General features: G+C 43.4%; 1 protein-coding gene across 1 annotated transcript in view; it reads left to right on the top strand.

Moving 5' to 3' along the window:
• The first annotated feature begins 4,738 nt into the window (after positions 1 to 4,738).
• Positions 4,739 to 9,165, top strand: part of LOC119410987 (interleukin-1 receptor accessory protein) — a 16,017-nt gene continuing 11,590 nt past the window's right edge. Inside the window, exons 1-2 of the mRNA XM_037677906.1 lie at positions 4,739 to 4,755; positions 4,903 to 4,982. Of these exons, the coding sequence (XP_037533834.1) occupies positions 4,739 to 4,755; positions 4,903 to 4,982 (97 nt within the window). The remainder of the gene's footprint in view (positions 4,756 to 4,902; positions 4,983 to 9,165) is intronic.

Below are 9,165 nucleotides of genomic sequence, written 5' to 3'. Positions count from 1 at the left end.
TTCTGATGGATCCTGTATTGACCAGGTTCTGATGGATCCTGTATTGACCAGGTTCTGATGGATCCTGTATTGATCAGGTTCTGATGGATCTTGTATTGATCAGGTTCTGATGGTTCTGTATTGACCAGGTTCTGATGGTCCTGTATTGATCAGGTTCTGATGGTTCTGTATTGACCAGGTTCTGATGGTCCTGTATTGATCAGGTTCTGATGGATCCTGTATTGACCAGGTTCTGATGGTTCTGTATTGACCAGGTTCTGATGGTCCTGTATTGATCAGGTTCCGATGGTTCTGTATTGATCAGGTTCTGATGGTCCTGTATTGACCAGGTTCTGATGGTCCTGTTGGGAAACCCCCTTCTTAATTACGTAAGAGCCGCAGGAGGAGGAGCTGGAGCGGTTGAACTTCCACTTCCTACTCAGTTCGGAACCGACACAGCAGCTGTTCTGGGTCTTTTCTACACTTCGGAGTGTTTCTGGGTCCAGCTGGGAGCGGTCCGGTTCCGCCTCACGCCCTCCGGTCCGGGTGGAGCAGCTAATTGGACGGGTTGGGTGGTTTGTTGATCCGGGCTGGTTAATCAGGTTCGGGCTTAGTTTGGAGGAGTTATCGGACCGGACCGGACCCTCCACCCACCTCCAGGAGATTTACGGTCGTGGTTCTGTCCTGACGGAGCCGTTAATCACCAGAACTCTGCTGGTTCCGGTCTCTCTGTGAGTCAGCAGGGGGACTGTGGCACACCGGTTCTGACCCTGGTCTTGGTTCTGGTCTTGTCTCGGCTTCCAAACACCCCCGATAGACTCGTCCGAAGTGGACCCACACCGTCCGGACCTCCCGAACCTGCAGCCCATGTAAGTCCCCACCTGGCGGCTTGTTTGATCTAAATCAGTGCTTTTTACTAAGGAGTCTGGTTCTCCGACTGTGCGTGCGCAAATAATGGTGGTTTTCTGAGCAGTTAACACGTTTCTGTTGTTTGGCTTCTTACAACTCGATCAGAATCAGAACCACAGTTCATTAACTGACTTATTAACCGCATATGGTTCCGTTACAGAGCCGGGTTCTGTCTCTGCTCGGAACTAAAGTTCTCTTTGCGAACCTTCGGTTGAAAACCGTCCAATTTAATGTTTCATTTCACATTTTAATCCAAAATTCGGACCCGAGAGCAGAAGTGCGGAAATTAAATAATTATATGGGTCATTTCTAATGTTTCGGCATTAAAACTTTAATCCGAGCTGCGTGTATTTAAAATAAAAGTCAACCTTAGTCATAAATGTACTTTGAACTTCATCAATGGGAGTTTATTTCAAAGTGAATATTTTCTGACGGGTTTAAAAAAAGAGTTTTAAAAATGTCCACTTTCATGTTTGTGTTGTGTATCGATCCGCTCAGATAATCGCATCAGATTATCATAATCAGATTAGAGGCGGCGGTGTGTTCAGGGACTCTGCAGAGATCAGCAGAACCTCAGCTGCAGTCCTCCTCATCATCATCATCATCATCAGAGGTTCAAATGAGTCAGCATTCACACTTTTGTTTGTTGTTGTTGTTGTTTCTTGGTTTGTTTTTGTCAGTAACTTCTTCATCTGAGAACCTTCAGCTCGTTCAGGACGTTACAGCTGAATGTTGGTTTTTCAAACATTTGTCCTTTTTAAAATTTTTTGTTACATTTTAACTTGTTTTAAAATTATAAAGAGCTCTTCAGATCCTGGATATACTTCATTTTGTAGCTTTTAGCTACTGTTTTATTAATTTTAGCCTTTTCTTGGATCCAACAGTGAAGTTCAAGTTTCCTGTTTAGGCTGAAAAAACATTTATGTCACATTTAAAGCTACAATAAATGTCAAAATTCATGCAGTTTTTTGTTTTTGTTGAGACGTTTTGCTTCTGAAACCATTTTTAATTTAACCAGCGACGCTCCGATGGCCTCGTTGCTGAAGGTTTAAATTGTGAATGTTTGTAGTTTTGGACATGAGTGTTTTTTTTTAACAGGAAATGAAGCGAACAAATGTTTTTTGGTGCAAAAATATTCAGGATTTAAACTGTGGAGACAAACGGAGGTAGTTTATTTTATTGTCGGAGGTGACGCAGGGTGACGGATCATGGCGAGTGGAGGGAGCCATTTTATCCACAGGAGCAATGGCAGAGCCAGGGGGTGGCCAATGGTGGCCCTGCCCACCATAGATTAATCTTCAGCCACTCTTCATTTGAGTAAACTATACCTTTTTAAGCAATATAAAAACTAGAAAGCGTAGTTTCCTCAAATGAATGGGGTGGCCAGTTTACGTGTACATCATATATGATGGCGGCCATCTTGGATTTTGACCTGGCAACCCAGTTGTTCATAGGAACCTTTCTTACGCCTTGAAGCAGCCACGCACCAAAAAGGGAAGTCCTTACCTCAAATAATTTTCAAGTTATCGTGCTCACAACATTCACAAACAGACCGACAGTATTTCTAATTCTCCCTGTTTGCTCGGCGACAGCGGACAATAAATGATTGTTCGGGGTTGTTGTAAAAATTGTTAGAATACAGAATAAACTCCTCACCATCGTAAATGATTAAATACAGCAGCCAGTTGCAGAAGTTCTCCCGTTGGCGTTCAGATGCTCTCAGCTGCAGCGTTCACGTCCTCCACAGCCCGGTTTCTTCTCTAACGATCGTCTTCTTTTCAGAAGAACTTTAAACTTTCTCTTTGGACTCGTTCTCTGGCTCCAGTTTCATCTGGGGAACATTTGACCCACTCGATATTGCACAGTGACGGCCGGACACATGGACACCAGTGACCCCCGCGACAAGAAAAGGAAGAAGTGGTTAAAGATGGATGGATGGATCCAAGTGTCGATGTTCAGATGTAAACAAATGACTCTTATTGTTGGCAACAAAACCCGACAGCTGATTTCACTCATTATTTTTTACAGTTTGTGCTGTGGACGTATCATGTCTTGTTTTTATCATAGATGACTGAAAAACATTAAAATGTCTTCCAACAAAGTGAAGTCAGGTCCTCTGGTTTCTTTTTGTTGACACGTTTCGGCTTTCATCCACAAGACTTCATCTGTTACTAATGGGACTGAGTTTGTTGTGGCTCCTCGGACTGATGAAGTCTTCTGGATGAATGTTGAAGCGTTTCAACACAAAGAAACCGTCCAGAGGTCCTGACTGAACTTTGCTGGATTTATTACCTGGATTACTGAGCATGAACTTTTATTAAAAAAAACATATTGTATTTTAACAACTGATGGATTTTAAACAGACTCGGGTTTTATTAATGATCAAATACACAACATTTATAAATGTGTCTGATTAAAGCGCCAGGCATGTTTTCATCTGGGAGCAGGTTGGTGGTTTTTGTTCCCTTGTCAGGACCAGTGGTCCATTTGAAGACCAAAGACTGGTCCTAATACAGCAGAACACCATTGATGGGTCAGGCTGTAGAAATGAATGGAAGTCGATGCTAAGTCCCTTTAAGATAACAAAACATACGTGTGTGTGTGTGGGGGGGGGGGGGGGGGAATCTGCCTTTCAGGATCAGACTGGAGGATGTTTATGTGAACCAACAGCTGGAATGACCAGTAAACTACCCAGAATTCCCTTCCTGCAGGTGAACTGTGCACACCTGTGTTTGTGAACACGCAGAGCGGCACGTTGTTGTTCCAGCTCTGGTTTATTGAGCTCCGGTTGGCAGACAGAGTGTGTGATGGATGGTTCTGGTCCTGAACGGTCCCCCAGAGACCCGCTCAGTCCTCCTGATCGTCATGTGCGACACCTCCATTACCCACTCGAGTGTCTCCTGCGGCTTCTCTCCATCTCCTGCCGCCACGTTCAAACTTAAACAGAAAACATTTAAAGCTGATGTTTGTGTTGATTTTTATTCTGTTGTTGGTTTGAAGGAAAACTCATCAGAACTTTCATGGTTCTGGTTCTAAAAGGTGGATCTCAGATCTCCAATAAAACAGAAGGAAACTTCTGTTCAGAAATGTTGAATAAACCAAAGCAGACTCTTATTCTGAAGAGGATCTCTGAGCTTTATTTTGACAGTCCAGGTTCCGTTCTCTTCCTGTTTCCTGCCGACCCGGCTCTGACTGAATCCTCCTGAACATCAAAGGTCCGATTAGAGGTGCCATGGTGGAAACATAGGAGGAAGAAAAGCATGCTGGGTAGTGTAGAAGGCCAAGAACCTGCTGAGTCAGTGGTTGCCATGGTGACAGCAAGGGGAGGAATAGCACCCAGCAGCACTTCAGGCAGAATCACAGAGTAAAAAATAAGCCTCAAACAGTTTCTGTGTGAAAACTACAAGTTGGATCAAAGACCTTCTTGACCCGTGAGCAGCAGAAGGTTCTGATGGTACCCCGGGTTCTGTTTGATGGTTCTACAGGGTTTGATGGTGGAGCTATGACAAGTGACAAAGAGAAAACTCCAGATCAGAAACGACAGCAGTTCAGTCTCAGAAAGTCCAACTTTCTGTGACCCGTTTAAACTTTTCCCACTCAGTCGAGGTCTGTGGGGACATTTTCCACAGTTTTAGTCATTAGTTCGAGGCGACTGTGGTGCAGTGATAAAGCAGCTGGCTTAGGACCAGAAAGTCACAAGTTTGATTTCCCTTCATGCCCATATACCTTTGAGCACAGACACACTCCCTTCCTGCTCCCTGGGTGTTTACGTAGCTGCCCCACCAGGGTGTACCTCGTGTGATGGGTTAAAAACAGGACCGCTGATGACGACGCATATCATCCTCGTGCAATGTTCTGCTGCCGAAGGTCAGAACTTCCTGCCCCGTGTTTTAATTGAAAGCTGCTGAAGGACAAACGATGGAGCTTAATTTTTTTTATCTGGTTTGAAAGCAGCTTCACTGCATGAAGGAAAACAAAACTGTTCTTCATTAGATTGTCTCCGTCTCTCTGCAGGGAGTCCTTCATCCTCCTCTTCCTCCTGAGTGTGATGGTTGGGACGTCTCCAGCTGTCGGTCAATCCAATGAGTCCACTGGTAAGTGGGGGGGAGGGGCGATCGATACGGGAGCTCGTTAGAAGAAACGAGTCTCTGACCGGAGTCCAGATTAAGGTTGACTGAAACTAAAAGCAGTGCTGTCTGTCGGAGTGTGTGCAGTCAAACGTCTCATCCCTAAAGTTTTATTTCACATGGGGAGTTGGGGGGGGGGGGGGTCACTGCTGACTGAGCACAGACTGGTGAACCTCTGCCCATCTTTACTTTGAACTGATTCAGCTTCTCTAAAAGTCAAGTTCAAGAATCTTTATTATCCCCAAGGGGCAATTTGTTTCACGGTCAGTAGGCACAAAACATTCATAACAAGACATTGAAACATTAAAATGAGAAATCCTTGCTTGTTCTGTAAAATAAAAATTCAATAAAGATATTGTTTAAAATAATAATAAAATGGAAATTATCACTGTTCGTTGAGAAGCCTGATCGCTACAGGGATGAATGAGTTTTTCAGTCTGTTCGTTCTACATGTGAGCAGCAGATAGCTGCGTCCAGAAGAAGAAACCTGAGCTCACCATGGAGTGGATGATCAGGATCTGCCAGAATCAGCCTGGCCTTTTTCACTGACCCCGCCTTGTGTAGGTCAGTGAGGTTCTGTAGGGGCTACTGCTTGGCCTGTCACGATAACAAATTTTGCTGGGCGATTAACTGTCGTGATTAATTAATTGCCCTAGAGAGGTGCTTTGGGCATGTCCAACTGGGAGGAGACCCCGGGGAAGACCCAGGACACGCTGGAGAGACTGTCTCGTTTGGCCTGGGAACGCTTTGGAATCCTCCCAGAAGAGCTGGAAGAGGTGGCTGTGGAAAGAGAAGTCTGGGCCTCCCTGCTCAAGCTGCTGCCCCCCGCGACCCGACTTCGGAATAAGTGGAAGATAATGGATGGATGGATGGATTATTGTCTCAGAAATTATTGCGATAAACGATAATATTGTTTGAAATTTGACAATAATTAATAATTATTGTAAAATTTAAGAAGAAACGTTTATTAATTTGTTTTGCATGTAGTACTTTTTTTGACAACCAGATGGCAGCATAAGACTGTTTAAACCAAAGGATGGATAGTGAGGGAGCGAGCAGCGTGTCTTAAAGAAAACTGTCCGGGAGGCCCCTTGACGTGACATGGGTTGTCTCTCTTCAGTTCTCAAAATGGCAGATGCTCGGTGTGGTTCGATCTCTTTAGCATAGCATTTTTTACACAAAGCTTTTAATAAAAAATAAAAAAGTAAGAAAAGTTCTCAGCTTCTTTTTTTTTTTTTGTAGAGGAAAAACTTTTTACACGAAGGCACGGGTTTCAACCGTGAATTTTGGAACTTCGACAAGACGGAGGTTTTTTCCCCCCGAGGTCGGTCTGTTAGCTTAGCGCATAGCTTAACTTCTCAGCTTAGTAGCAGAAAGAGACTTGATGAAACTATAAAGCCGATAAGTGAAAAGGAGGTTGATAATTTTCAATTATCATGCGATTAATTGATTGATTGTTTATTGCGACAGGCCTAGCTACTGCTGCATGTCACCAATACAGAGACATTTTTTTCCTCTGACAGACCTGTTGGCAATTAACCTGATCAGTTACTAAATGCTCCTCCAGCTGGTTCTGATCCAGACCTCTTAGTTTTACGGCCTTGTGTCGTCACTGGAACAACTTTTTAGAGATGCTTTGCTGCCATAAATGTCCTCTTTCTTTTTTTCCCAAATGCTTCTTAGTTTACGTTTGATGTGTTTTGTGAACAACTCTTTATATGAAATCAGTTTATGGCCTGCACGTAATCCGTAAATTCATCCGACGTTTGATGAATAAAAACAGTTTGAGCTTCTGTTTGAATGAGGTCGGGCTCATTTGCTGCGATCGGAGGAAAACCTGCTGTAATTTCTGCTCTACACCATAAACATGGAGGCTGCAGGAGGGACTCTGAGGATTTATGACCGCGGCAGGCCAGAGATAGATGGTGTGTGTGTGTGTGTGTTTGGATGGAGGGATGAGACGGAGGTATCACTGTATGGATGGATAAAGGAGGAGGGGGATGGTGGAGAGCGTTTTAATAGAAAGACTAATATTCCATCCGGGGAAACCTGACAGGTCAATTACCAACACACACAACCTATAGGACGGGTTCAGCACAGACTCCATTAATCTAGAACCCAGTGTTCAGAATCCTCAGACCCAGCAGAAATAAAACTGTTCCCAACCCGGGCATTTTCAACCGAGACCGAAATGGTCTTAAGTTCTTAAGATTGTTTTTAATGGAATTGAAATGGGGTTCTTAAAAAGTTGAAACCGTCTTTGTTTTCTTCTTGGCTTTGTTAAAACAAGTCTTTGCGTCCCTGACTGTTTGGGGCTCAGAGCTGATGAGTCTGCAGGTACGTTCAGGTGTTTAGAGTGGAAACACTAAAGCAGAACCTATCGGTCATCGTTCTTATTACCTCGTCCTGGATCCAAACCATCCCTTCAGTCTTCCCTCTAATTAACCTTTGGATGATTAACAAGCTCCTGGATGCTTGTGTGTCCTGATCCAATTGACTGATCGGCGTATTGAGTCGGTGTTGAAGCCATCAGTCAATCAAATCAATCGGCGGGGAATTAGTCCGGGCTCATTTAGATGATTCATCGCTTGGAGCGCTGGTGGAAATTTCGCTGTGGACATTTTTATTGTCGCCTTTTTTAAAGGTTTATCAGAGATAAATGTTTAATCTTTACAAGAGTATGTCATGAAGCCTGAATAATCTGGTTCTGTCCGAGTCTTTACTGTTGTTTACCTTCATCTTCTTCATGTTGGTGTTTCACCTTTTAGTTTAGGGACCTGCAGTTTAAACACATCTGCTCTGAGGAAATCAGGATGTTTAAAGGTGAAACTTCACAGGGAGGGATGCTTAACTTCTGTGTGCAGAACAGTCACTTCTGTAGAACCAATGTTTGGAAATAGTTAGGATGGTTTATGTTTGATAAATAAATATCCTGTTTATCTACTTTCTCAAACAAGCCACTCTGAGGACATGAGAAGATTTTTGAACCAGTCTTTACTTGGAAGAGTAGACAGTCACGAAACAGGCTTTCACAGGTGTACAAAGTTACATGTTCATCGCCTAATCATGAGAATCTTGAAGTTATCAGATGCGCCTGCAGGCTCCTCTCTGAGAGGAAAAACAACTCTCAGAACTCACACACATTAATTTAACATTAGTTAGTGACAAACATCCATAAACCTTTACCAAAGTCCCTCTGACAGTTTTACAGGAGCCCAAACTGGAGAAGACTGGACCAGTTTTTCAACATCACTGTTTCATAGTGAGACAGGAAGCTCATGGTTTTAGAGGTGACAACATTATTAAAGCCAAAGAGAGCCACAGAGTACATGTTTGTGTGGCCCTTATTTTAGTGTTTTGGTAAAGCTTCAGTACCAGATCAGTTTCTTCAGGGATTTTGGTATTTGGGACCAGTACAACTGGGTATCATCTGCCTAACATTAGATATACAGTACAGAGTAAAACATCAGAAAATAATTTAACTCCTTCAAAGTCATAGTCTTAAAATCAATATGCAAAACCAACTTTCAACAGTAAAATAAAATAAAATAATTGGTAAAAAATATTCATGGGGGGAGTCTCCAAAATGTCTCCAGGATGTCTTGCAACTTTCATGAGGTTGTCAACCCCTCCATGTTAGTCTGAGGTGCACTTTAGTTTTGACCAAGCTTCAACAATTTGTGAGGACTTTTCTCTTGAAACTGTCACAATGTCACTGTGAGTATCTCCAGCCCATCTGGAACTCATCTGGAATTCATCTGGACTTTGTCACCGGTAGCCCCAACCCATTTGAAACACATCTGGGATTTGCTTCTAGTGTCTCCAGCCCATCTGAAACTCATCTGGACTTTGTCACAGGCGTCTCTAATCCGTCTAAAACTCATCTGGACTTTGTCACTGGTGGTTCCAACCCATCTGAAACTTATCTGGACTTTGTCAAGGTGTCCCCAACCCATCTGAAACTCATCTGGACTTTGTCACGGGCGTCTCCAACTAGTGTCAAACTTTTCTGGACTTTGTCACAGGCATTTCCAACTAATCTTTAACACTTCTGGACTTTGTCATGAGCTTCTCCAACCTGTCTCAAACTCTTTTGGACTTTGTCACAGGCGACTCCAACCAGTCTTTAACTCTTCTGGACTTTATCACA

This window comes from Nematolebias whitei, chromosome 6 (assembly GCF_014905685.2).
Source record: "Nematolebias whitei isolate Nwh7 chromosome 6, NemWhi1, whole genome shotgun sequence".
In the NCBI taxonomy this organism is placed as follows: Eukaryota; Metazoa; Chordata; class Actinopteri; order Cyprinodontiformes; family Rivulidae; genus Nematolebias; species Nematolebias whitei.
This window is presented reverse-complemented; position numbering and strand designations above follow the sequence as displayed.